Source organism: Brachyistius frenatus, unplaced genomic scaffold, assembly GCF_029030835.1.
Source record: "Brachyistius frenatus isolate BFR_SWC_R1_liver_20210118 unplaced genomic scaffold, ASM2903083v1 Contig_18, whole genome shotgun sequence".
NCBI classification, from domain to species: domain Eukaryota; kingdom Metazoa; phylum Chordata; class Actinopteri; family Embiotocidae; genus Brachyistius; species Brachyistius frenatus.
The window spans coordinates 3,779,026-3,806,340 of record NW_027210617.1 but is presented as its reverse complement, the minus strand read 5'-3'; the positions used below and the strand labels follow the sequence as shown (position 1 = coordinate 3,806,340).

General features: G+C 41.5%; 3 protein-coding genes across 13 annotated transcripts; all 3 read left to right on the top strand.

Moving 5' to 3' along the window:
- Positions 1 to 340: 340 nt before the first annotated feature.
- LOC138618887 (cytochrome b-c1 complex subunit 10-like) lies at positions 341 to 2,641 on the top strand. The gene is made up of 3 exons (XM_069694965.1): positions 341 to 482; positions 1,420 to 1,556; positions 2,472 to 2,641. The coding sequence occupies exons 1-2, from the start codon at positions 418 to 420 to the stop codon at positions 1,538 to 1,540; spliced, it is 186 nt and encodes a 61-aa protein (XP_069551066.1). The 5' UTR covers positions 341 to 417; the 3' UTR covers positions 1,541 to 1,556; positions 2,472 to 2,641.
- A 337-nt stretch (positions 2,642 to 2,978) lies between these two features.
- On the top strand, positions 2,979 to 11,960 carry mbd3b (methyl-CpG binding domain protein 3b). Of its 11 annotated transcripts, none has more exons than XR_011310765.1 (9): positions 4,594 to 5,497; positions 5,903 to 5,971; positions 6,557 to 6,716; positions 7,799 to 7,936; positions 8,267 to 8,357; positions 8,553 to 8,730; positions 9,215 to 9,367; positions 9,998 to 10,046; positions 10,591 to 11,960. XR_011310765.1 is itself a non-coding variant. In XM_069694961.1 (8 exons), exons 1-7 carry the CDS (start codon positions 3,138 to 3,140, stop codon positions 9,360 to 9,362), a joined length of 795 nt encoding a protein of 264 aa, XP_069551062.1. In that variant the 5' UTR covers positions 2,979 to 3,137; the 3' UTR covers positions 9,363 to 9,367; positions 10,591 to 11,960. The 11 variants fall into 11 exon arrangements, 9 of the variants coding, with proteins under 9 accessions (XP_069551062.1, XP_069551061.1, XP_069551064.1 ...); XR_011310764.1 differs by having other exon boundaries at positions 9,998 to 10,084; XM_069694961.1 differs by lacking the exons at positions 4,594 to 5,497; positions 9,998 to 10,046 and adding an exon at positions 2,979 to 3,151 and having other exon boundaries at positions 5,906 to 5,971.
- Positions 11,961 to 12,208: 248 nt separating this feature from the next.
- LOC138618883 (unconventional myosin-Va) lies at positions 12,209 to 27,314 on the top strand. The gene is made up of 35 exons (XM_069694945.1): positions 12,209 to 12,307; positions 12,990 to 13,100; positions 13,269 to 13,437; positions 14,112 to 14,256; positions 14,368 to 14,524; positions 14,608 to 14,751; positions 14,934 to 15,015; positions 15,128 to 15,235; positions 15,425 to 15,537; positions 15,626 to 15,894; positions 15,999 to 16,080; positions 16,737 to 16,877; positions 17,081 to 17,212; positions 17,332 to 17,415; positions 17,508 to 17,624; positions 17,760 to 17,857; positions 17,974 to 18,060; positions 18,400 to 18,720; positions 19,093 to 19,249; positions 19,413 to 19,652; positions 19,775 to 19,984; positions 20,099 to 20,192; positions 20,314 to 20,462; positions 20,560 to 20,745; positions 20,898 to 20,998; positions 21,129 to 21,243; positions 21,595 to 21,700; positions 22,124 to 22,246; positions 22,959 to 23,110; positions 23,437 to 23,526; positions 23,766 to 23,898; positions 23,983 to 24,280; positions 25,860 to 26,034; positions 26,133 to 26,213; positions 26,304 to 27,314. Exons 1-35 carry the CDS (start codon positions 12,281 to 12,283, stop codon positions 26,463 to 26,465), a joined length of 4,959 nt encoding a protein of 1,652 aa, XP_069551046.1. The 5' UTR covers positions 12,209 to 12,280; the 3' UTR covers positions 26,466 to 27,314.
- The last annotated feature ends 1 nt before the right edge of the window (position 27,315 follows it).

Here is a 27,315-nt window from a genome sequence, read left to right as displayed (position 1 = left end):
TATTGTAGTTCGGAAAATGAATTTGTTCATATTTTCCATTGCCAATCGCCGGTTAGGAAAAAAAAAAAAAAAATTGCATTTATTGCAATTCCATGATTATGTAACAAATGCATCACCATTAAAGTTACCAGCCAATGCAATTGATTTTACAAAGTCAACACAGGAAGGAGTTGTGTTAGAGCTGGATGGCTGGTAAAGATGGAGGACACGGATTGTTTTAAACAACTGTTTGTTGCAAGAGCTGACCTTTTTTTTTTTTTTTTTTTTTTTTTTTTAAAATGGTGGCCTGAAACGACCCTGAGCTTGTGGCACGCAAACGCGCCTGGCTATTTCTGAACAGGCATAAGAGGAGGCAGCTCGGGGTCCTTACCAGGCATCAGCAAGAAGCACTTTTAAGCAAGCTTCGAGAAGAAGGTCATGATGGTCCAGAAACTACTGAACCAGTTCATCGGTGCCAAGTACATCACGATTCTGAGGACGTGGTAAGTGACATCAACAGCAGGAGGGTGCTCGGTGGTGGAAATGACGTTTGGTTTGGTTTTAGTCGCGTTTACAAACGTCTCCGTGTCCTCTTCTGCGTGACCTGTTTGGATCACCAGCTAACTGTAGCCTAGCCTGTTTGTTTGTTTGTTTGTTTGTTTGTTTGTTTCCCGCCGGCTCAGCTCGTTAGAATAATCACAGGACCAGATGTTTGCTCGCAGCTAGATCAATGAATGAGGACGGTGACACTGAGGATTTGTGACTTTTAGACTCCCTGCCAGTCAACCCGCCTCACACAGGGAAACCGACTGTATCTCTGTTTACTCCGTGACGTGTGTGTCCAGTTTATGAGTCTGATGAACCTCATAATTGTTCCAAATTAAACGATGTTTCAAAGGACGACTGTGTCACGTATTTGGTGTTTTTGGTATCCAGTACATCTGTTTTGTCGTTTTTTATTTTCTCCCTCAGAAATGAGGATTATCTTTGCAATGACCACTTTAATGCCTGTATGATTATAACTGCTGAACAAAAATATCATTATTATCTTGACCTTTGATTAACTGAGGAATGGAAATCCCAGTTGACTGTCGATACCTGTTTTCTATCAGTTAAGTAATTGATTGTACCTTTCCTCCAGTGAGAAATTAAATTGTTGCCCGTGTGAAACTTAAACCAGCATTAAAGCTATTTTCTTAGTCATCACTGTGTAATCCAATTTTAATAAAAAAAAAAAATATCTGTCTGTATGTTACTTTTTTATATTCTGCAAACACCTCAATGTCCTCCTGATTAAAAAGAAAAGTATATTTTATTTTTCTATTATTATTATTATTATTATCATGCTGCCTGAAGTATAATCATCCAAATTGCTGTTGAGATTCACAATGTCTTCTGTAATTGCTGTTGAAATTTTTTTTTTGCCTAATTTTTGTCTAGGGTACCAAACATGGTTGCGTGGGGAACAGTGGGCGGCGTGGCTGTCGTCCACTTCACTGACTGGAGATTAATTCTAGACTATGTGCCTTACGTTAAAGGAAAGTTCCTCAAGGATGAGTAAAGTCAACTCTTAACATGTGAGTGAATTGACATGGAAATCATTCATTCTGGATTAACCAGAGCCAACCAACTGTGGACAAATGTTTGCATTATTTTCCTGTGGTAAATAGATTAAATAGACACTATTATTAAGTGTTAATAGCCAGGGGCTTCAAAATGACTACGGACAATTAATGTGCTTAAGCAAAGGTTAAATGTTTGTAATTATAATATATTATAACTCAAAAATGGACAAAACAGTAATATGAACACATGAATTTCCTGCCAGCTGCAAAACTACATGAACCCAATAGTAACCTTTGCACTTTTGACATTTAAATCCTATTTCAAGTGCATTTTCTGACCAATTTCATCTCTAAATTTGCGTGGATGTCTGGCTGAGCTTTTTCTTTTCCCCTTAAACTCTCGTTTGCTGTGTTCAGTTGGATTGGTCGTTAGCTTTCGCCCCACCCACGTACGTGCTACCAGGTGTTTTTGTTTTTGTTTTTTGCTGAACGCTGAAATAAAACTTTTTTTAGTCACGGTAAAATGTTGAACTTTGTACATCATAATCAATAATACGGCGATATTTTGGGTCTCGGTTTGTGTTTCCTTTGTGTATATTTAATACTAATATTGCAAGCTAAATCCCAGATAATATCCATGATATACATTCTGATATTATTATACCTCTATTGACATTCCCAAGCCCTATTAATATTTATAATCCTTTGGAGCCCTTCACCCCGACCCTTACAAACCCTGAAACCCCTCTGTGGTTGGAGTCATGTCAGAAACCATTCACTTACAGCATCAGACAAAGCTTCTTTTTTTTTAAAAAATTTTTAAATTTATTTTATTAAACAGTCACAGGAATGAGGTGTTTTTCAAACATTCAAACAGATGTGTTTGTGTACAGTTTGCTAATGAAGTGACCATGTGTCTGCCTACAGGATCACAGCTTGGGGATGGGCACATGGGTGGATTGCTTACACAGCGCAAGCTTAAGTGGGATCCCTTGTCTCAACAATCAGTCACTGAGGGCTTGTTAGGAGTTTGGACCTCGGGATGCTGCTTTTCATCCATTATTATGAAATGTGAATAAATCTTTAATTTACCCTAATATGTCCATTTATTTTGTACATTTCCAACCATTATAATTTATCCTGCGAGCTTGTATTTGAATGTTTTTGAATGTTTATTCGCATGCATGTTTGCCATCAAATTGTCAACAATACTTTTTTTTTTTTTTTTTTTTTTTTTTTTGCAATGGGGTGCTTGTGCACCTTACCTGGTCTTTGAATATTTGCACTATAAAAGTTGGGCGAAATAAAAAAAAAACAAGTTTATTAAAAAGAATGCACCTGTGTGGTCTCCGATAATAGAATTTCTGATTTATGCCGAATCGCAGACATTTCTCGTGTGTTGTCAGCCCGGCTGCACACCGAGAGTAACGCCGGTTTCGGCCAGACATTATGCTCATTTTATCAGCCAGACTGCGAAATTTGCGTGGATAATGTCTTTTCATTTCTAACATCGAAGGGGGAGGGGACTGAAAGAGGAGAGGGGAGAAGGGATTTAACACAGCGAGAGGGAGAAAACGAGATAGTGTCTCCAAGATGGATAAAAACGAGTAAGTACATTCTCTAAAGGATATTAAAACCATCAGCAAGGGCTTTAATCGCAATTGTAGCGTTCGATGCGTAATGTGTCGTCTTTACAATGTATTTGGAAAGTATGTTTATCATCGATTAGTCAAAGACATTCTTTGGTCTCGCATCCTGCAAATACCATTGCAGAGGTTTTCAGCCCGTGCGTCTTTTTAAGCGTCATTGTAGTATTGCTTAATTTCCCCTGACATTTAACAGCTAATGTTGAATTAAGCATGGAGTCGGTACTGCGTCGACATCCAGTCTGCTATTTCGACATAGATTGTAGCCATACAAAGTGTGAATGATTTTTTTTTCCTTCCCTCCCTCCCCCCCTCTCTCCTCCTGCATTGTTGTTATATACACAAATAGTCTCTAAACATGCTTGACATGCTTTTATAATGGTCGTCTGTTTGATCGCTAAGATCTACTTTGTTCATTGATAAAAGCCGGCTCTTAAGTCCTGAATGACAACGGTCGGCATTGTCGTGGTGAAACGGCTCTCCAGGTTCACTTACATGAAACTTGCACATTTTTGGGTTCGTAAGCCTCAAATTAACGTCTTTATTTCACGACATCTGATCGATTTGATCGTTCGGCGGCGTTCAGGATCGTTGTCACCGCTGCTTCGTGATTACTGTTTACGATCTATTCGTAGCAATAGACTAATTTATGTTTCCCATAGGTTAACATAGCTGCGGTGCTAGCCGCGAGCGTCGAGCTGGACAGAATATAAAATAACACTTCCGATAAGATATTTCGATATAAAAGGCTCGAATGACGTTGAAAGATTGATGTATTTAAATCACCCAAAGATTTGGGATAATTAAATAACATATATTCAAATGTTTGATAGAAGATTTTTTTTTTTTTAATTCCCTTCGGAGGCTCAGGGAAAAAAAAAGAAAAGAAAAAAGACTCACAAGTGGACCGTGGAGTTAAGATTATTTGATCAAACATATTCTGAATATACAAATGAACTCGCAGGCTGAAATATATTTAAAGAACTACTTAATTATCGTAAGGATCAATAGTTTCAAGCTCAGTATACTCCATTTAATGATCAAGTAGGGCTACAAATAATGATTCTCATTACGGATTAGATAGATAGTTACTTTATTATTATTATTTGTTATTAGGATTAACCTGCTGCTTACATTCTTGATAAATCCATTAGCTTTTTGGTCTTTAAAATGTCGGAAAATTATATATATATAAAAATGCCGACCAGTATTTCTCAAAGCCCAAGGTGCCACCTAAAATGTCTTGTTTTGTTCCGACCAACAGTCAACAACCTAAAGATAGTCAGTTTGTTATCATGGAGGACCAAAGAAAGCAGAAAATATTCACATTTAAGAAGCAACAATCAGAATTCTTTTGCATTTTCTCATTAAAAAAAAATGACTCAAAATAATTCATTGATTTTTAAAATAGTTGGCGATACATTTTCCGTCGGTCAACTAATCGATTAATCAACTAATCCGTTGCAGCTATTAATTCATGTATGATTGTGAAATTATTTAAGTAATCATCTGTTACTGACAAAGATTTGGGCTATTTGGAAAGGGTTACGACAAAATAATTGCTACTATTAATACTATTTCAAACTTTTAAATGAATATGTATGATTATATTAGTTTATAGCCTATATAGTTAGTCCCATTGAAATTCAGATCTTTAGTGTACATAGAGCATGGATACATGTTTTATGAAGCCTACCATGAGCACACAGAACATTTCAGGCCATTAATAAAACAATAATAGATATCCGAACATGAAACCAAATTTGGAGACTTGTTCGCACCCTCTGCCACATTTGATGCCAACAGGCGGCTTTACGCCAGTGGACATTTGTGCTTTTATTCTGAAATCATGGTTTCCTAACTTCCTGTCTTTTTCCGCGTATCTCGCGCTGTCTTGACGTCGCCGCGCTGTCCTGCTTTCCTTGCGGATGTAGCCCTCGTGCCCCGGCGAGACGGGCAGGTAGTGATGTGGCGGAGTCCGCGGCGGAGCGATCTGCGCGACGACAAAGAGACGAGATGTTGTTAGCAGGGAGATCCCATTACGGAGGGCGCATGTTGTAATATGGTCGAAACAAAAGCGTAGGAAGCGATAGGCCTGCCACCTATGAAAAAAAAAAAAAAATCGACACATTTCCTAAAACCCAATCTTATTAATTACAGTAACTTTTAGTGGATTTATAGGCTACTCGCGTGGGAAATGGAGAAGAAAAGGTGGGATTGCACTGCTCTCCCCAAGGGCTGGAAAATGGAAGAAGTGACCAGAAAGTCGGGTTTGTCAGCTGGAAAAAGCGATGTCTATTATTTTAGGTACAAAACGACCGAGGGCTTGCAAAAAAACAACAACAACAACAACTTCTAGGAGCACGAGACAGCGATTTCGCGGAGCAGTCAGCAGTGTGATCAGGGGGGGGACAGTGCTCGGTGTAAAGTTTGGGAAGGGGAGGGGAATTGGGGGGGGGGGGTAGGAGGGGGGGGGGAAGGTTTGTTTGCGACAGGGGCATCGAGGCCAGCCAGGCCATCTCCTCTCACCATTGTTGGGGATAAGGAGTCTTGTCCAGCCGTGCGAGGCTTTAGCGGGAGCAGTTCGCGCCTGATCAATAAAACTCAGTGTAACCTCAATACTCTTTTTTTTAATTTTTTTTATATTTATTTATTTATTTTTTTAATTTCCCATTGAAGTGAATCAACAACGTCAGATTTGTTTTCATTTAGCAGAGGAGAAGAGCAAGATGAGGAACAGAGGCAAGAGAGGGGGGAGGCGGGTCGGTTGTATAGTTTGTGGTAGGCTAACTGTACAATCCTACTGGTGTTAACTGGTGTGTGGTGCAAGATACATTTGCATGAGCACGTATCCACCCACGGTTGTTTCTGTGTTGGTCATTGCTCAGGCAACAGATGTTGTTCCCACATGTGGAGCTACAATGTTTCCATTTTTGAGACATTTGGTGTTCCAGTGTTAGTTTTGCCATGTTTACATTGTTTTCACTAAGTTTTCACGAGGTTCTTCTCAGAGCTGTGTATAAAATATAGTTAATGTATAATATTCATTTCGCTAAGATGTAAGCAGCTTTTAATCGATAACTGGTATTGGGTAGGGTGTTCGTGAAAGATTGCATCCATTTCATAAAGTGCCGGCCATGTGATTTCAGCGTCATCGCTCATTTGAATGTCTCCTGCTTCTTCTTGCTTTGGACTTGTTGCATGTTGCTGTTTGTGTTTATAAGTGTGATCTGTTGGTTTTGTTTTCCTGACTCCGTCTCTGTCTGGATGTCTTTTCTTCTGGCCTTTTTTGTTGTTTTGTTTTGTTCTTTTGGAAACCGATAGTATTAATATAATGGTTTCTCATGTCTCCACACGCCTCGCCAGTCCATCTGGGAAGAAGTTTCGGAGCAAGCCTCAGCTGGCCCGTTACCTTGGTAACCAGATGGACCTCAGCTCCTTCGATTTCCGCACGGGGAAGATGCTGATGAGCAAGCTGAACAAGAACCGTCAGAGACTGCGATATGATAACAACAACCAGAACAAGGTGAGACAGACGGGTTAATGGAGGCCAGCTGCTGACTAAACTGAATACTATACAGATATATTTCCCATATATTGTGCCATTTTGTTTTAATGTCAGAACTCTGAGCGTAACGTCTATATAGAGCCTCTGACATTGCCACAATTGACTCGTTAAATGTGCACAGTGCACTGCCTATAAAAACAGGGTTTTTTTGTATATTTTGTAAAGCATCATGTCATTGACTTATAGAGTCTTATCATCATCATCATCATCATCAGTAACTTATACACATGCATTTCATCAGCACACCCGGTGGCAGTGTGAAAGCCCGGACCGTGGTTGAGCCAGGTTTCATGTTTTTGTTTCATTGTAAACATTTGATCCAGTTTGTTTTGGTTTCACGTTTCAGTCTTTGGGTGACGTACTTAAGTCCCGATATCTTAATTGGTTTGTAGACAACATGCGTCCGACGTCGGCGTGTTGTCAATTCATCCGGGCGCCTCTATTAAAAAAATGAAGGAACAGATTAATTTCTTCGCGCCAACTTCCTGTAATTGGCCCAAAAGCCCGAACCATCCAGGAAGCGGTTTCAAACTGCAAACAAATTACATTGCATTTCATTTAGCTGACGCTTTTATCCAAAGCGACTTACAACACACCGACGGTACACCATCGGGAGCAATTTTAGGGTTCGGCGTCTTGCTCGAGGACACTTAGGCATGTGGACAGGAGGAGCTGGCGATCGAGCCACCAACCTTCCGATTAGTGTGCAACCCACTCTACCGAATGAGCCACAACCTCCAGTTAATGTCACTCTTACTACTTACAAATCAAAACCGTGGTTCAGTTTGATCCGGACCAAGACCACCTCCTTTGGTCAGGTCTGGATTGTTGTCACCTTTCATACTTTATATTTAGTTTGGAAAAACCTGATAAATTCGAAGGCCCCTGCTAAACGAAGTTGGTGTGAAAGCAAGCCATTAACAAACCAAGCATGTCATCTATTGTGGTATTAATCAACAGCTTCTTGGAGTAACACTTTTTCTCCTGTCCTGGCTCCTTCCTGATCTCTTCCTGCATTCTGTGTTCGATTTGTTTTTAAGGGCAAACCCGACTTGAACACATCACTCCCAGTCAGACAGACGGCCTCCATCTTTAAGCAGCCTGTTACCAAGGTTACAAACCATCCCAACAACAAGGTGAAGACAGATCCTCAGAAAGCCGTCGACCAGCCCAGACAGGTGAGCAGCCTGTTGGCGTTAACACGATCCCACACACACACACACACACACACACACACACACACACACACACACACACACACACACACACACACACACACACACACACACACACACACACCTGAAAAGCCTGTTATCTGATTCAACAACGTGTAGTATCACATAACAAATGCTGCACAGTCTGGAAGGAAATGCGCTGCTGTGAAACTGGACGAACCACAGTTGAGTTTAAATATGTTGACGGTGGTTTTGTTTGCTGCTGTTTGTGTTCATCTAAAGTGTTGAGTTTCCCTTTCTCTTTTATAAACTCTTTTTATTTGCTGTCCACAGTTATTTTGGGAGAAGAAACTCAGTGGTCTTAATGCTTATGACATTGCAGAGGAGCTGGTGAAAACAATGGAACTGCCTAAAGGCCTCCAAGGTGAAACACAGTTTGACATTAATTCCTCAGACAAAACTTAAGCTTATTTTCTAAAGGGACATTTTTGCATTTCTTATAAGAGCAGTGTTGCTGCCACAGCTCAATAACAGCGTCATTATTTTTTATGCAAGTGCAGTTACAACCATGATGCTTCTTCAGAGTGCCTGATAACCATCCACCGTGCTGCTCTCTCAGGTGTTGGCCCGGGCTGCACAGACAAAACTCTCCTGTCGGCCATAGCGAGCGCCCTGCACACTAGCGCCGCTCCGATCACCGGGCAGCTGTCTGCCGCCGTGGAGAAGAACCCGGGAGTCTGGCTCAACACTGCACAGCCGCTATGCAAGGCCTTCATAGTCACCGATGAGGACATCAGGTGGGCAATCACAGAGCGATGCCGTCAAAGGCCACCTTTTTTTTGTTTTATTTCACTGTCATATCCTCATCGTTAACTGCTAGAAGCCGGTATCTAAAATTAAGGTCCTGTTTGGAGTTGAGCAAAATTTCTCAGCATGTGCATCGGTTGTGTTAGAAATCATGCTGAGATCTCCTTCAGTGTGTTTTAAAAACAGGAAATAACAGCTCAGTCAGTGGAAATGGTGCCATATCGGCTATCTTTTATATGCCAGTCATTTCTGTCATGGCTATCGGCAAAGATACCTGCCCAGTTTGAAGTAAGCTGGTCTGTTTTTGTCGTCTCTGGTCTGCCCAGTGTTAACGGAGTGGATTTTGTCCACAGTCCATAACAAGTGACCACTGATCTCTGCAGAAACGCACCATCTGCTCTGTGCTGATTCCATGTCTGTTATAGGCAGCTGTAACTGCCAACTGTAACAGCTTCCTGTTGTGTTCGTGTGTAGGAAACAGGAGGAGCTGGTGTACAGTGTGAGGAAGAGGCTGGAGGAGGCGCTCATGGCGGATATGTTGGCCCATGTCGAGGAGGCTGCCAACGAAGGAGAGGCCCTGAAGGAGGAGGGCAACGGCAGTGAAGACATGGAGAGTGTATAGCACAGGTTAGCAAGGACATTCATGGACAATTCAGGCCTACGAGGGCCTATAGATGCACTGTATGACCATGTAATTCTGTCCCACCTGTGGCTTAGAACTGATAATCTTCTCAAATTTAAAGGCGCAATATGTAAAATGTAAGTCCCATCTTGTAAAACCATTTTGTACATGAAGAGGTGATAGTGAGTCAGTGTAAAACCCAGTCTGTCCTCAGTTCAGCTCTGAGTTTTGGTCAAATTTTGTGCCCTAACTGATCATTGTAAAGTTAGATTGTATGGACCCAGCTGAGGATAGACTCAAATTAAAATAATGAAACACGCTTAAACCTGCAGTTGATGTCACAGCTTGCTTATCTTGAGTTTTTAGCAAGACTGTTGCAGCAAGGAACTGAACCGAAGGCTCTGAATGTCCTTCGGTTGTCCAGTACACGGTTTGTTTGCTACATAAAATTGCCTCCCGTTTGGCGATAGCTCTCAGACGATCTCATTGAGCTTGTCACATAGAGCTATTGTAACGGGTCCAAACTGCGAATAAACAAACAGGCAACTTAACAAAGATATCAATATTGTTACAAATGTTACACAATTGGCTATCTTTATAATCTATCACTCCATTAACGGTTGTTTATTTACCAGTCTAGAAGAAACGTTGCGGGTTCAGCATCAAACTTCCAACAGTTTCGTGGTAAGAGCCGTCTACAGCGGTGGAAAGCAACACCGAAGGTTATGATTGTTTCGTTTGTTTTACCAAGAATTTCAGCCATCGGTGTGTTTCCAGTTTAATTCATTCTAACAAGAGGTTGAAAATATTCCACTTCTTCCTCTCATGTTGGACTGAGGACAGACTGGACACCGACTCGCTCTCGCCTCTTGAAGTGCGAGGTGGTATTACAACCCAGGACAGGGCTAGTTGCTTCGCACGCTAACCCCAGAGACATCTGTACAACACGATTTTTAGATATCTCTTGACATCAGTCTCAAAACTGATTTTTCTTTACATTGTCTGGATAATTTTTGTTTAATTTTTAAATGTTTTGAACTAGAATTCTTACATTTTGTACCTTTTAACTGTTGAATTCATTTAGCAAATAAAAAAAAAAAAATCACTATTTGGAGTTTGTCACAGATTTGATCCCTATGACAGGATTCTGCACTTCGTTGAATGAATATTTTACAACATTTTAAAGAACAACAGAATAAATTTGATGTGTTTTTTTTTTCTCTTGTAGGTTTTTGTAAAGTCCAGATGGGCTTGTTCAACGCCTGCACACACGACCATGAACAGTAGGATCCCCTATTCCAGTCCAGCCCTGAAGAACTGTCTCCCGGTATCGGCGCTCAACTTAAATCTAAACCCGATTGACTCCAGTTCACCCTAAAGAAGTGTTTTCCCTTCGCCTGACCCCAGAAACACCTCAACTCTCAAATGTGTCCATTCAGAAACACCTCAACTCTCAAATGTGTCCATTCACCATTAACTCCACTGGATGGGACTCTTGCAGTATTTCTGAGCCCACGTGATTTTTAATGAGGAAATTAAACAAACAAATTAAAAACATTAAATAAAATAAATGAACTTTCAAATATTCAAAATAACTTATCTACAATGTGTCAAATTCAGGGTTCAATGATCAGTGTATTTTGTACTAAAAGGCTTTGAATGGGTTTGTATTTTTTTTTTTTTTGCGACAATCAAGTTAAATCTAAACGTTTTACGTCACAAAAAAGTCAATTTGTTTGGTGTTTTTGTTCCGGGGAGATTGAGAATGAATGTTTTATATTTTTAGCATCTCTCTCTTAAATTTTTACGATGCACTCCACAAGTAATCCGACATCGCACACAGTCCTTTTTCTAGTGGAACCGGTATATTGAGTAAAGCTAAGTTGAATCAGAGTCGGGGCCGACCTTGCAGGCGGCTGACGTTACTAATGCAGATGGTTTAGTTTTGATGCTTGTGTGTATGGGAGTGGACAGAGTCAAAGTTTTTATTGTTGTAATTTTTCAGGAAATATTGTCTTTAATGTCAGCTGTGTTGTCCTATGAGTCGTGTTCAGTATTGACCAAAGAGGAGACACGTCATTTTGAAAGGCTTGTTGCCATAGGTGCATTGACCCCGCTGTCATACGACTTTAAACAATACTAAAAAGAGTGCGTGGCGGGCCGAGCGCAGTGGGGGTGAAATGACCTGAGACCTCTTTCGTTATTAACTGTTTATAACTGTTTTTAACTCTCATCATGGTTCTAGGTGCTTACTGATGTTGTGAGACATCGCTATTCAAGGCTTTGTTACCGTCACAGCTTCGGTCTGTGGTTTTTTTTTTTTTTTTTTTTTCTTAATGTGTCAATGTTACCACACACATGCTGCCTCCTCTTCAACCCACGCACAAAATTGGTGACACAGCAAATTACAGTTAAAATTAAGTACCAATGTCTTTCCATCTATTAGCTGAGGAATAATAAGTTTGTATTTTTTAATCCCTGTTTGAAGAAAATTGCATCCAGCTGAGATCATGAAATTCCTATCACAATATCAGCAGGCTGATTGCTGAGATGAATTTGATTGTATTACTTATTAAAATGAATCAGTATGTCACAAAATCTGCTGATAGTCTTTCCTTTTGTGTCATTTAATGATGAAAGTACATTTTCACTTGTAACTGTGTCCAGAAATGCATTTAAATGTTATAAAAATGTCCATAGAGCTCACAGTGATGGTTCAGACTACTTCCAAACACTGCTTCCGCCCACAGATTAACAGTTAACCTGACAGTCCTCATGTCTTTATGTGAGCCTGGACAAAGTGCAGAACGTTTGTCACCTAGACAGAAACTGCTGGGAAACAGAAAACTGGCTGCTCCTTCACAGGGTTGCGATGTTACCTTGTCTGATGTCTCTCTTCATGCTTTAAAGTGTTAAAGATGGCAACACTGGAGTTATACAGCAAGGTAAGATGGGCTTGAACTAGATTTTGGATTTTTGAAGTGATTCTTCCTTTATTATTTTTGACTGCTGTCCCGCAGGTTTTGCGGTCCTTTACCAAGAATAAGGTTTTAGGGTATAAAGCAAACATAAAAAAAATGCCTGAGTCTGAATGTTTGTGTATGACATGTCTGCCATTTGTTTTTCAGACTGCCAGGTAATCACATTTTCCTAAAATCAGAGTTTTTGTTTGTGCCCTTCCAGTTATAGTTAATATTCGATCTGCCCTGAAAATGTAATCCTTATTTCTTAAATCTTGTCAACATCAAGATATCAAAGTATTGAACATCAGCAGCATCTGCGTGAGGAGTGAACCATTCATGAGTGAATTAGCAAAAAAGACTTGGTGGTAAATAATGGCTAATCCATACAGGCATTTTAAAGAGAGGATGACCAGTGTTAATTTTTAACAGTTCAGGAACCTTTTATGCTGATGGGTGACAATTATCAAGACTGGGTGGGACCAGGAAGTGTGACATCCACCTGAACAGTGTTTTGACAGAAAATTAAATACGTAATAAAAGTGTTTTCTCCCGGGCTTCAGATTTGTCCAGCACGTGAAGATTGTTTTCGTCCTGCAGTTATAATCTTACTTTTCTTTACATGGTTTTACAGTCACACACCTGAAACAGTCTGTTTCTTTGATAGGGGGCGAGTGTGTGGGTCCCCGACCCAGATGCGGTCTGGGTTTCAGCCCAGCTCCTCCAGGACTACAGGCCTGGAGAGAAACAGTTACTACTACAACTCTCTGATGGAAATGTGAGACATGCAGACCCATAATATTGACCATGAATAAGTGTTCATTTTTAATTGTCTTCATAAAATTACATCTTTCTAAACTCAACTTTCTCAGTTTCTTCCAAAAAAAAACAACATCAACATGTATTTGCTCTTTCAAACGCCTCTAACTTGCACTTCCATTAACAGGAGGTCCATTACCCGGTGGACTCTCCCTCCGATCTCCCACTGTTGGGGAACCCTGACATCTTGGAGGGGGAGAATGATCTGACAGCTCTCAGTTTTCTCCATGAGCCTGCTGTGCTGCACAACCTCCGGATTCGATTTCTGGACTACAGCAGCATCTACACGTACTGTGGTGAGCACTGAATGTGTTGATGACAACAGATGAGGGTGAAATAAAGAAACCTCACAAACAAAGGGTTTCTTGTTCAACCTAAAGTGGGACAGCATGAATGCCAGGAGATACTTGAGATTTCTGCTGGCAAAAAGCCAAAACCAGGAAGCTCCTGTGTGCTTCTTTCTGCAGGATTGTAACTCGTAATGTTGTCTATATTACGATAGCTCAAAGGTCGAGACAAGGAGACAACTCCCTCACACTTTAAACTGTATACAACTGGTTTAAGGTGTAGTTGCACAGTATCTGCTATTTTGAGTATAGGACATCAATTCAGTGGTTTGTGAAAGCTCGCAATTTTGTACCAAATGTATTGTTTATTTTAAATCTGTGTAGTTTTGTCATGAATATTTTTATTTATTTATTCTTAAATTATAAAAATGTGACAGATTATGTGTGTACAGCCATTATAATTGTGATTTGCACAAGCTTACTTCCATGACTACAAGTTCATTAAATACCTTTTATTTATTTTTTTTTTACCAAATTTTTGTATTTCTTACTTTACAGATTAACAATTCTGTGGCTATTTCAAGATATAGAATGTTCTATGAGCTGCCTTTGTTTTGTAAACAAAGGTCCTGTCAACATCCAGGCTCTTATGGTGAGAATACTTCCTTCGTCTGTCCCTCCAGGTATTGTGTTGGTGGCCATCAATCCCTACGACCAGCTCCCCATCTATGGAGAGGAGGTGATAGATGCGTACAGTGGTCAGGACATGACTGACATGGAGCCTCACATCTTTTCTGTGGCGGAGGAAGCCTACTGCACTATGACTAGGTCAGAGGTCAAGAGGTCATCTTATGAAAATCCTCAATGCTTTGCTGCACGCTGCATTTCATTTACTCTGCAACAGCACTGACTGTCTCAGCATAACTTCACTATTCACAGGGAGGAGAAGAACCAGTCTATCATTATCAGTGGGGAATCCGGCTCGGGGAAAACTGTCTCAGCCAAATTCACCATGCGATACTTTGCTGTGGTTGGAGGAGCAGCACAGCAGACCAGCGTGGAGGACAGGGTCCTGGCTTCTAACCCAATCATGGAGGTAAATGACCAGTGTTTTTTCTCTCAAGTATGTTTCTTAGTTATAAACAAAAAAATCATTCTGTGGGGTATTTTTGTCTGCAGTCCATTGGGAACGCTAAAACCACACGAAATGACAACAGTAGTCGTTTTGGGAAGTACATTGAGATTGGCTTTGGCAAAAAGGGGGACATCATCGGGGCAAACATGAGGACGTATCTGCTGGAGAAGTCGAGGGTCGTCTTCCAGGTAAATTCTCGCTCTCTGCAGATCAGTAGAAAATGTGCTGGGGCCCTTTTTTTTTTTTTTTTTTTTTTTTTTTGCACATTGGAAATCTCATTTGTTTAAAGCTGAAATGTTATGATCACAAATGTATTAGTAATACAAATGTTCATGAATGTTTTCCACATATTTGTATGTATGTATGTAAGGCATCAGCAGAGAGAAACTACCATATCTTCTATCAGCTGTGTGCCTCCAGAGAGCTGCCTGAAATGAGGTCCCTCAAACTGGGTGAGACTCGGTTACCCCTCAGCTTGTCCACCTGCAATCACCATGTCTGCATTGTGTAACGTAATGTCTACAATGCAAGGAGTCTGAGTGTGATGTGTTTTGTGGTCTCCAGATGCACCTGAGCATTTCCGTTACACTAACCAGGGAGGAGACATGCAGATTCCTGGTACTGATGATTTGTCAGACCTGGAGCGCACTCGCAACGCTTTCACCATTCTGGGTAGAGTATTTGCGATCACACACACACACACACACACACACACACACACACACACACACACACACACACACACACACACACACACACACACACACACACACTCACACTCACACACTCACTCACACACTCACACACTCACTCTATTAATTTAAAGACAAAAGTGACTTTTTTTTAATGCTGAAATTGCAGGTGTGCAGCCTGACCAACAGGTGGAGCTCTTCAGGATCCTGTCTGCTGTTCTGCACCTGGGAAATGTCAGCATTCAAGCCAGTGGGAGAGGTTCTGACCGGAGTTACATTGATGTAATAAATGTTGCTCTTTTAGTTTCTCCCAACTTTCATCCCATTTCCTGTGTCATTGCATAAAAGTCCTTTGTTTTTCTTGTCTCAGGCAGAGGACCGCTCCCTGGCTGTCTTCTCAAAGCTGTTAGGAGTGGAGGGATCTCAGATGGCCCACTGGCTGTGTCACCGTAGACTGGCCGTCGGAGGAGAGATGCTGGTTAAACCAATGTCCGGTCAGCAGGCTCTAGGAGCCAGGGATGCACTTGCCAAACACATCTATGGTCAGCTGTTTACATGGACCGTCCAGAGGCTGAACTCAGCCCTGCACTCTCAGAGGCAAAAGGCCAAATCCTTCATAGGGGTGTTAGATATCTATGGGTGAGTAAAGGATCTCCAACTCGCTGCAATGTATAGTTAAGTTGATTTACTGTGTCTTAAGGGCGAATTGACAAATCTCTCTCTCTCTTTCTCTCCCCGAGCAGGTTTGAGACCTTCGAGCGGAACAGTTTTGAGCAGTTCTGTATAAACTATGCAAATGAAAAACTGCAACAGCAATTCAACAGGGTAAGTCATGTGACAGGCAGAGATGTCTCGCTTTGGGCAGTGTGTGTGTGAGTCGTGTGTGCCAGAGTCCTTTAACTTGCATGTGCTGCACAATTTAAAAGTCATTAAAAGGCCTTGTAGTATTGTCACTTTCTGAGGCTTGATTCACTCATGACAATATTTTAGTTTCATTCATGATTTCATGTCCTTGCTAATGTTCTTCTTGTCTTCATTTGTGCAGATTAATGCTCGTTGACAGAACTTACTTTGTTGAGTGTTGTGTGCGTTATTTGTGTATTGTGCTGTTTTATATGGACTTTCTTGTTGAGTTCTGTGTTTCAATATACGTACATATTGATGACTTATCTAGTTTAAAGGCCTATTTGTGGACATGCATTTGTGTTACGTGGCTCTCATATTTGTCCCTGTACAAATAAAGATTAAACAATTAGTGCACTCTCTCTCCTTTAACGTGATCTAACTTTTTTTCAAAATCATATTGTATTTCCTCATAGTCTCTAATAAGCAGAAGAAAGTGTAGCCCTGTTTTGGCCTCTTTACTGTGAAGACAGTTGAATCATCTGCTTTTGCCTTGAACATGTTGAGAGTCATTGCCAGCTGCTTTCATTTTGTCTCAGTTATTGAGTTTTGTGTTTCTGTTTTGTGTTTGTGTGCAGCATGTGTTCCACTTGGAGCAGGAGGAGTACGTGCGGGAGGAGCTGGCCTGGAGCCGAATTGAGTTCAGTGACAATCAGCAGTGCATCACCCTCATAGAGGGCCAGCTCGGCATGTTTGATCTGTTAGATGAGGAGTGCAGGGTCAGTTATACTGTAGCTCTTTCATCCCCTTGTTCTGTCAGTTAGAGCTTGTTATGCTCAGTCTATTGTGTTTATCTCTTTTTTTTTTGTCTGTCTCTGGGTGAAAATCATTGTATGTTGCAAACATTTTCAAAACTCATTGGGTTTTAATCTTCTGAGATCTTGTCCCTGTGATTTGTTTTGTTTCTATGTGAATGATCCAGATGCCTAAAGGTTCAGATGAAAACTGGGTGTGCAAGCTGTACGACCAACACCTGACCAGCAAGCCCCATCCTCACTTCCGGAAACCTCGCATGTCCAACAGCGCCTTCATCGTCCTGCACTTTGCTGACATGGTAAGTGACATGGTGTTGCATCGCTTTCTGAGCTCTCCAGTCAGTGTCTGAAAGCAGCTTTTCCTTCTCATCAGTTTATCTGTGTTTGTAGTAACAATATTCTCTTTTCTTTTCATCAGGTACAATATGAATGTGAGGGCTTTTTAGACAAGAATCGAGACACAGTCTTTGAGGAGCTCATTAACATTCTCAAAGCCAGTCAGGTAGCTACGTGCAACAGACAGAAAAGTCTCAAATTCATCAATGATTTCTAATTAATAAGTATCTCACTAACTTGTGTCTGTGTGTGCATCAGTCTGAGTTGGTGGCTGAGTTGGTCCAGCAGCAGGGAAATGTGCCAGCTGTGACCAATGGCAGTGTTCGCTCAGGGAAAAGAGCCACCAGAGAACATAAAATGACTGTCGGCTTCCAGGTGAGACATTTGTTCTTTCTTTTTTCCGGCACAGATGGTTTTCTTTACTTCAATTTTATAATTTTTTTAAATTTTTAAATTTTTATTTTTTTAACATCGTTTCACGTTCGTTGTGTTGTGTTGTGTGCCTGTCAGTTCCGTCAGTCCTTACAGATGTTAATGGACACTCTCAACAGCACCACCCCTCACTATGTCCGCTGTATTAAACCCAACGACCTCAAAGAGCCTTTTATGTAAGTACCCATTTGCCCTTTCTTCACAGTAAAGTGTCTTTTCAATTTTTTTTTGGTGTTGTTTTATGGGTTCTGGTGAGGACACTGAACAGCTCATAACATCCTTGTCTTGTAAGGTTTGACCCTAAGAGGACAGTCCAGCAGCTGAGAGCCTGTGGGGTGCTGGAGACTATTCGTATCAGCGCAGCAGGTTATCCATCTAGGTACTAAGCACTTTACTTAATCTCTACAAAGCTCTCATTTATTGTGAGACCACTGTGGGAAGTCATGTAAAGGAGGATATCAGAAAGATAAAAGTTACAAATCTCTGATTACCAAATTACTGAACAACGAGAGAATAAAGTTGTTTAAATGTTCACTGAAATGGAAGATTAACCGTTTATATTTTATTGATTTTCACTGCAATTCTCAGTCGAGGCGTTATGAGAATCTGACTGAAATAGAAGCACTGAATTAAATAAAAAAATATATAAAATAAAGACACATACCGGAAATGTCAAGTTGTTTACGCTAATATTTCTGTGTTCAATCTCTTCACCCAGATGGACGTATGAAGAATTCTTCAGCAGGTATCGTGTTCTGCTTCGAGGGCCTCGGAGCCAGGAGCGGGCCCAGGCCTCGTGCAGGCAGGCCCTGCCTCAGCTCATCCAGGATCCAGACCAGTACTGCTTTGGAAAGACCAAAGTATTTTTCCGGGCCGGTCAGGTGGCTCTCCTGGAGAGGCTGAGAGCTGAGAGGCTTCGTGTGGCCGCTGTGATCATCCAGAGTCGGGTCAGAGGATGGCTGGCACGGATCGCCTACACCAGGATTCTCTGGGCAGCTGTCACCATACAGAGATACAGCAGAGGAGCTCTGGCCAGACGGTAAGGACGGAGACTGACATTTGTCTGTCTGTGTATATTTATGGCTTTCCTCTGTATGACTGTACAGTCATTTCATTTTGATTTATTGGCAACGTGTCCTCTCCCAGTTTCATGTTTGGTGACCGCTATAATAATCCAGATTAAGAGCATTGACCTTTCAGTGATAGAAACATTTATTTAATTATCTGTGCTTTTATATGTCTTTATAAATATCAATCATATCTCAGGCAAGCTACCATGTGGTTTTTTTTTAAAACACAATAATCTGTGGAAGCTAGAAAAATAGTGTTTCCATCCCAACATGACGTTGCCCTAAACTGAATGACATATTCTGCACTTAAACTGCCTCTTCATCATGTCATGTGGCTGCAGGCTGGCTCTGACCCTGCGCTACACCAAGGCTGCCCTAGTGATCCAGAAGACCTACCGTACGGTGGTGGTCAGACAGCTGTTCCTCATGATCCGACAGGCCACCATCACCATCCAGGCCTTCACCAGGGGCACGTTCGCACGTCGCACGTACAGACAGGCAAGCATTCAATTACCAGCTTCATCCCCCTCATTACCTGCCCGAGTAGATGTTTGGAAAATGATATCCGTACACTTTATCACTGGTGTCTTTTGTTCCATGGTTGGTTATCTAAATATAACCTGAAACAGTTTGAAATTGAAACCCTATTCTTGCTCCTCAGTTGCTGGCGGAGAAGGCTGCTGTGTTGCTCCAGGCGAGAGTGCGTGGGTGGTTGGCGAGGCAGGCGTACAGGCGAGTGCATGCGGCGGTGGTGTTCATGCAGTGCTGCGTGCGCCGCAGAGCTGCCAGAAGAGAGCTGCAGAAACTAAAGACCGAGGCCCGCTCAGTGGAGAAGTACAGGGAGCTCAACAAGGGCATGGAAGTCAAACTGATGCAGCTTCAGTTAAGAGCAGACCAGGAGGTGGGTGCGCGTCAGAGAGGGACTTGATCCTGGGATGAGATCCTAAGAAGCGCTTAAATGTCTGAGTCAAGAGGTTTTTCCTTTTATATTCACACGATGAAGTGTTTTTTGTGTGAGTCCAGGCCAGGGAAAGCTCCGCTTTGAGAGAGACCCTGAGCACAGAGCGAGAGACTACCAGTGCTGAGCTGGAGGCTCTGAGAGCGACGATACAGAAGCTCGAGAAACAAAAACAGGACAAGCCTCCACCTTGTCCGGTTATCAGCGAGAAGGAGGTGGAGGACAGGAGGAGAGCTGAGGAGAAAGCTGCGCAGGAGATCCTCCAACTCAAGCAAGTAGGTCTCCCAACCCAAGACACACTTGACACATTTTCCTTCCCGTACCTTGTGTGAATTTTAAGTGCTTGTTTTTGTTTAATTTAATTTTTTTTATTTCTTTCATTCTTTAAGGAGCTTAAAGCACTGCAGATGGAAAAGGACAGTTTTTACAAAGAAAGAGAGGATCTCTCAGCTCGCTTAATCGAACAAGAAAAAACACAAGATGGTAGACTTCTTCTTCACCAGCATCAGCACCAGCATCAGCACCAGCATCAACTTTATCTCTCTGCCTCTCACACTTTGTTTCCTTCTTGCCTCCTCCTCCGTGTGTGTTCATGTGTGTGCAGAGAGTGTGCATCGGGCTGTGTCTCAGGCAAGTGCGGCTCTCCGGGCAGAGCTGGATGAGGAGAGGAGGAAGTATCAGGGTCTCCTGAGAGAGTTCACCAGACTGGAGCAGAGATACGACAACCTCCGGGAGATGAGTCTGCTCACCGAGGTTCACAACTGCAATTACAGACCTGCTCGAATGCTGTTTTAATATAAAGCGCTATCTTGTTGACTTCATGTGTTTTTTTCCCCCCATCACAACGCAGCGTACAAAAGGCCACGGAAGGACCGACTCCAACCAGGGTCTGAGCTTTGAACCTCTCTCTCCCTCACCGACTCCGCTGTCACCCTTCCCATCTGCCTTCCCTTCCCCGGAGGAGGTCCGCAGGGTCAGCGTTACGTCTCCCGGTCCGGAGAGGAGATTCTCACCGTGGAGCTTCGAAACACCAATGGTGAGTAAATATAAGAGTTGGGGAAAACGAATAGGAACATGACTTTAATTTGGAGAAATAAACATGAATTTAAGTCATAACATCCACAGTGTCGATACCGTGGTATCAGCACACACTCTAGTATCTCCCTGTGTTCATGCGTGCGCTGACAGGACCAGCTGATGGAGAAGATGGATGTGACCAAAGACCCGGTGGTGAAGTTGAAAGGAGAAGACCTGGCACATGCTTACGATGCTGTACGGGTGGCCAACAAGTCAGTCTGTCACTACTTACTCATCCAGTCCTCTCAGTGCTTGGCCTTCAGTTCTACATTGTGATTTATATATATTTGATGAATTAACACATCAGTCATCCTGTTTCACCTCTCCCTTTGTCTATGTCAGGTTTCTCGAGAGCCAGCTGCGTAAGCAGCGCAGTCAGTGGGAGGACGAGATGGAGGCTGTGAGGCGGCAGCTCGGCCAGGCAAACTCTGGTTCTTCCTCTGCTGCACTGACACGGGTATACATTCATTACGGTTATCTGCAGTGTTTGAGTTATAGCAGGAAAGAACTATGTACACTTTTTTTTTCAAGTATTTGCTCCTTATGGTCTTTGTTTCAGCAGTTTTCTTACATTTTGATGATGCATCGTTTTCTTCTCCTGAGCTTACGCTCCCATCTTTCTAAAAGTGATTTACATTAGGCTTGCTGCTCTTTAATAATTACACTAGACTCCTCTGGCTCTTGTTATTTCTTACAAGTGGTTGTTTGTAATGTTTAAAATAATGTTTTTGGTCTTTTTACTGCAATAATTGAGACTTAGCATATTAGCTGCAATATACAGTGAACCTGAAATCTTTTTTTTGCAAAGGAACAGCAGGAGCTGCTGGAGGCCAGTGAGCACGAGTGTGTGAGGCTGAGGAGAGAGCTGAAGGAGCTAAGAAACACAGTTTCGCTCAGAAGACTCCTGGCACAAGGTGAGAACTCACATCACTGGTTGTCTATGAACGCAATAAACTTGAAGTCTCTGCGGCTTAAGAAATTCTGGGGGACTTTGGTTTTCTTTGCACTTTAAAAACAAAATGCTTTGTGGTCTTGCTGCTTCTTTTTATTGGAAAAAATGCGATATTTTCAGTTGATATTACAATATATATCAACATTTTGACCAGTCAACCTTATTTCCAATAATAAGTGAACACTCATCATTGGTGAAATATCACTAAAGCAAAAGTTCATTGAAAGATAACTTCTCCAATCCGCTGAACTTTTTCACTTAACAGGTTAAATGATTGGCTTAAGTTCAACATACCTACCTTCCAGTTAAATCTCCTCCTACATTTGTAGTTTATATTTTGTGCTGTTGTTCATTTCATTTGTGTTGAGGTGTTTTCTCCTTCCAGTTCTCCCATCAGCTTTGACCACAGAGGGTTCCTGTCTGTCTCAACCGAAGCCAGCAGCAGCCTTTGGTTTAATGGAATGTAGGAAGAAAGATGAAACCAAACTCATCAAAAACCTCATCACAGGTGAGACTCCTCCCTCTCCCTTTCTCAGCTTTACCTTCTTCCTTTTCCCCCCCCCCAGTGCCTCCCTGTGGCCGAGGAGTATGAAAGGTGTATTCGAGACCAGGAAATAATTTGATACATGTTTGGGTCGGTCATCAGAATGATAATTGGTATAATCAAAGGCTTTTACAATGAAAGTTAACAGATATTATAAGTGGTTTCAGCTATTTTTCTCTACAACTGACAAGCAGAAAAAAAAGCCTCACAATTTTCCCTTTTACAAACCCAACAAACAGTGAACAGTAACAAATAGCATACAGTACATGTAGATTTGTTCATAGAAACATTCAAACTTTGCACAGCAATTCACACAAAAGGATTTTGCTGCAATTTTTCTGTGTAGTACTGAGCATTAATATGGAGAAAAATGGGGCGATTATTACAGAGGAACCAGTCAGAAAGTAAATTCAAAACAGCACATTGATGACTCTGAGGTCGTTAATGCGCATGTAGGTTACTTTATTCCACTAGTTTTAATCTCTGAGGACCAGACTCTGATTGAGAAATGTATCTATATATCTTGAAGTTATTTTACCACAGATTTACACCATCACTGTGAAGCATGATGGGACTCACAGGATGAACTTTTGCTGTAACTAACTCTTTGATAGCTGACACACACGACCTGGCCTTGTTCGCTCTGCCACTGCTGCTCTCGCTGTCTGTGCTTCAGACATCCGCGTTGACAGCGCCCTGTCTCTGAGTCCCGGTCTGCCTGCCAGTGTCCTCTTCCTCTGCGTCCGCCAGGCCGACTGCAGTGGAGACCACGCTCGGGCTCGCTCGCTCTGCAGCGCCGCTGTCACTGCCATGAAGGCAGTTCTGAAGGTAACCTGCGCTCTGAACCCTCTTGGGCTGCCATATGGTGGAGGTTTAATGCATAAGGGCAGTTCACATCATGTCAGGTAGATGGACACTCACAAAAGTATGTCAAGAACTAACTTTGACACATGTCCCTGTGATGGGTTTGACCTGTATGTGTGTCCAACCCCGACAGTCTGGCTCATAGTGATAAAGTAAACCACAATAAAGCCCAAATGCGTCTCACAAACATAGAACATACACACGTCTGAGATATCTGCTCATTTTCATCACGTCAGTGTTGGTTTCCAAATGACAATATAACCCTTTTCTCATTGTATCTGTTCCTGCAGAAACATATGAATGATGTAGATATGACTGCTCTGTGGCTGAAAAACATATGTCTGTTGCACGACCTGTTGACCCAGCACTCCCCGAAAAAGGTAGCATGAACTCTCCTTTATTATTATCACCTGAGAACAGAAAAATGCAGTAAAAAGACGACCAGAGTGGTTTTATTAATCAACTCTCAAGAATTGTTTTGCTCATTGTTTAGTCTTTGTTGACTAGAATTCACAGATGATGATTATTAGAGTAGTTTAGGATTCACTGATTGCTGTTGCAGAAAAAGTCTTGATGTATTGTACTATATGAGTGTATGACTTGGCTGATTATTTTTCAGACTCTTGGCTCAGACGAACTGGTTCCTCTGACCGCTGACATGAGTGACTTGATCCGCACCCTGAGTAACCTCAGTATCCAGGCCTATCAGCAGCTCCTCTGCATCACAGAGACACGTCTACAGAACATCATAGGTACCACCACAGCGATGATGACACCGCTGGTGTTGTCCCCTTCACTGCTCCTCTAATCTATCTCCTGCTCCTCCTCTCCCTCAGTGCCTGCCCTGCTGGAGAGCGAGACCATCCCGGGTCTGTCCGGTGCGGCGGTGAAGCTCGGAGTGTCCAGGAAGCGAGCAGGCTCAGACCCCCGGACTGTGGGAGGTGATGCTCCAACTATGGCGTCTGTGCTGAGGGAACTGGGCGCCCTTCACGCCGCCCTCACACACCAGGCTCTGCCCCACACACTGATGGAGCAGGCCGTCCACCAACTCACCTACCTTATCTGTGCCTCGGCTCTCAACAGCCTGTTGCTGAGGAAAGACATGTGCTGCTGGAATCGTGGCATGCAAATACGGTAGAAACGTACACTGATGAATGTACACACAACATGCAGTATTTTCCAATTTATACCACAAAACGGTTTGCAATTTTAATGGCTGACATTATTTGTACTGGAGTTGACTCACGTGAAGGTACATTATTCTATATTGTGTCAGGTTTTTAATTCACGTCTCCTACTTTGTTGTTTCAACCCATAAAGATTTTTTTAATTTACTCAAAATTAAGTTTATCTCAGTATTGTGATGGAAAATTATTCATTCACTCATTTGTACTATAGCCATGCTGATCAGCAACACTGCTACATAATAATAATAAGACTAATAATACTACTACTACTAATAATAATATCAGTTATAACTAGGTTTTTAATTTCAGTCAATGGTGGAAGAAGCAAAAGTACAATACAGCAATGCAAAATTAAGTCCCGTATGAAAAATCTTATTTAAGTATTTGCAGTAAAATGTAGTTAAAGAATTAAAGTAAAAGTTCTGGTCTGGTCCTTTTGACTGATATATTATTATATATGACATCATTATATGATTAATACTGAAGCATCAGTGTGCAAGCAGCATGTTGCTGTTGTAGCTGCTGCAGGAGCTAGTTTGAACTACATTATATACAGCTTTATATCCAGGGACAGCAGATATATCTGTGGGGCTGTCAGATGATTACTGGGAGAGAAAAGAAGAAAAAAACAAAGGTCTGATGCATAAATCTGTTTCTAGATTTTTAACTTTTTCACTCTGGTGAGATATCAGATCATTTTAACATTTATTGAAATGAAACCATGTGAGAAGTTTAGAGGGAAAAAGAAAATCACTGATGTTTAAGGGGTAGGACTGTTAACAACTCAGACATCTGGAATGTGACCTCGACTACACTGACTTTTTTTTTTAAGGAACCACTGGTCTTTAACAATTTGTTTTGTTTTAAAAGTTTTTTTTTTTAATTACCTTTTTATGTCAAATCTTCATCTGAAAGCAATTAAAGCTGTCAGATAGAGTAGAAACCGTATTTCCCTCTGAATACATAAAAAGTAACACAAAATAGAAATATTCAAGTACAAGTACTTAGTATAGTACATGGTCTTTTCTTTCTTTATTTTCCATCACCGTCTGCAATGGGAATTTAACATCAGTTTTGATTTAAAAGCCCATCAGCCATTTAAAGTCTTTCTTTCCTGCTTTCCACTGAAATAGCTGTTTGTTGTTAACCGTATTGTTTTGTCTATATCAAGGACAATGTCCTCTTTGAACCACACTAGCTTTGAATCAGGTCAATTCATGTCAAATTCATGGTATATTAAAATATGAATTTCCCTACTCCCAGTATTTTTGCTCATTTTTCATTAAAAAAAAAAAACATCACTGCAAACAGCAGCCATAGAAATTGTCATAATCATGCAAACTATCAATAGCTTCCTGCAACAGTGTCAACATGAATTGTACCTTCTTGAAGTAATATTTTATTACAAAGCTACTGCATATGTTGCATAACTGTGTTTTTTGTATTCTCTCCACTTCTTTTATGCTGTATGCATACAAATATTCGGATTTTTTTTTTTTTTGCATAATCTTTTTCTTGTTTCTTAGCTACAATTTGAGCCTGCTGGAGGAGTGGCTGCGGAGCCGAGGTCTGCAGGCAGGGGGCACTGGAGCCACACTGGAGCCCCTCATCCAGGCAGTTCAGCTGCTGCAGGTGGGGAAAAAGACCGAGGTGGATGCACAGGCCATTGCTCAGACTTGCACTGCCCTCTCCAGCCAGCAGGTGGGTCTGATTTGTCCTGGGAAAAAAAACAGTATATGTTACTGTGCATTTTATTTGATGTCTTTAATGTCCTTCTGGTCTCTCATTTTGTTTGACAGATTGTAAAGATTCTGACCCTCTACACTCCCCACAGTGATCTTGATGAAAGGGTCACACTGAATTTCATTCGCACTGTTCAGGTAACTTTTACAGCTGTAAAGTTTTGATATGTTCCCTCTCTTTAAAATAGTATGTCTCATGTCAGTGGTCTCTTTCTTTGTCTATTCTAGGGGCTTCTCAAAAGCCAGTCTAACAGTCAGCCTCCGCATCTCCTCATGGACGTGAGGAGAGTGTTTCCCGTCACATTCCCCCACTCGCCTCCTCCCATCCTCAGTACTGAGCAGTTAGTCATCCCCGACTCCCTCAAGATCTCCTTTCTACGCAGAGCCTAAAAAAAACAGGATGCAAATATATTTGTGCTTCAGAAACTTTTAACGCCTAACCTACTCAATTGGAGTCCTATGAAATTTAAATAACTCACAGGAGGTGTTGTGAATTTAATTCCTCTCAGATTTTTAGTGGCATTAGTTTAATTAAACTGGTAATTTGTGGATTTGTCTTTTATACTAGTAGACTGTATTGTATTATAGGTCACAGGTTATGTCAGAAATGGAAATTGTGGCTAACAAACTAAATTTGCATGAAACATATGAATTTATTGCGTAAAAGGAAGTCAAGATTTGGATAAAATTGAAACAGTTGTATAGAGGCAATCCAAAAATGCACTTCCTGTCTATCTTTGTACAGTTTGAAAAACAGGATGTGACATGAAGCTTTTTTTCATATTTTATTGGAAGCAGAAACACAATGAGACTGCAGTCCCAGGAACCTCAACCCCCAATAAGAACAACTAGAATAAAAAAAAACAAAAAATTAGAAACATTTTGTGTATAAAAAAATTCTCATGCGAGTACTTTGTACCACGACACGTCATCAGTAATACATATTTATATATTCACAAACATCTGAAAGATAGAAAACAAGAATGAAATATCAAAATAAAAGGAGACAACAATTGGCAATTAACATCAAATAATTATGCGTGCTGGCACAATAAATTTTTTTCTTTTTGTTTTATTGTTCCTATCATGCGCCTTGTCTGGAAGTACAGGACCGGCAACGTCTGCCTGGTTCAGCTCGTCAGGACCGGATGGATCATGCACGTCTGTCCACCTGCGTGCTTTTCGTTGTGCTTCATCAACCCTTGTCCTTAACTCCCGCGTGCAGTCCTGATCCAACGTG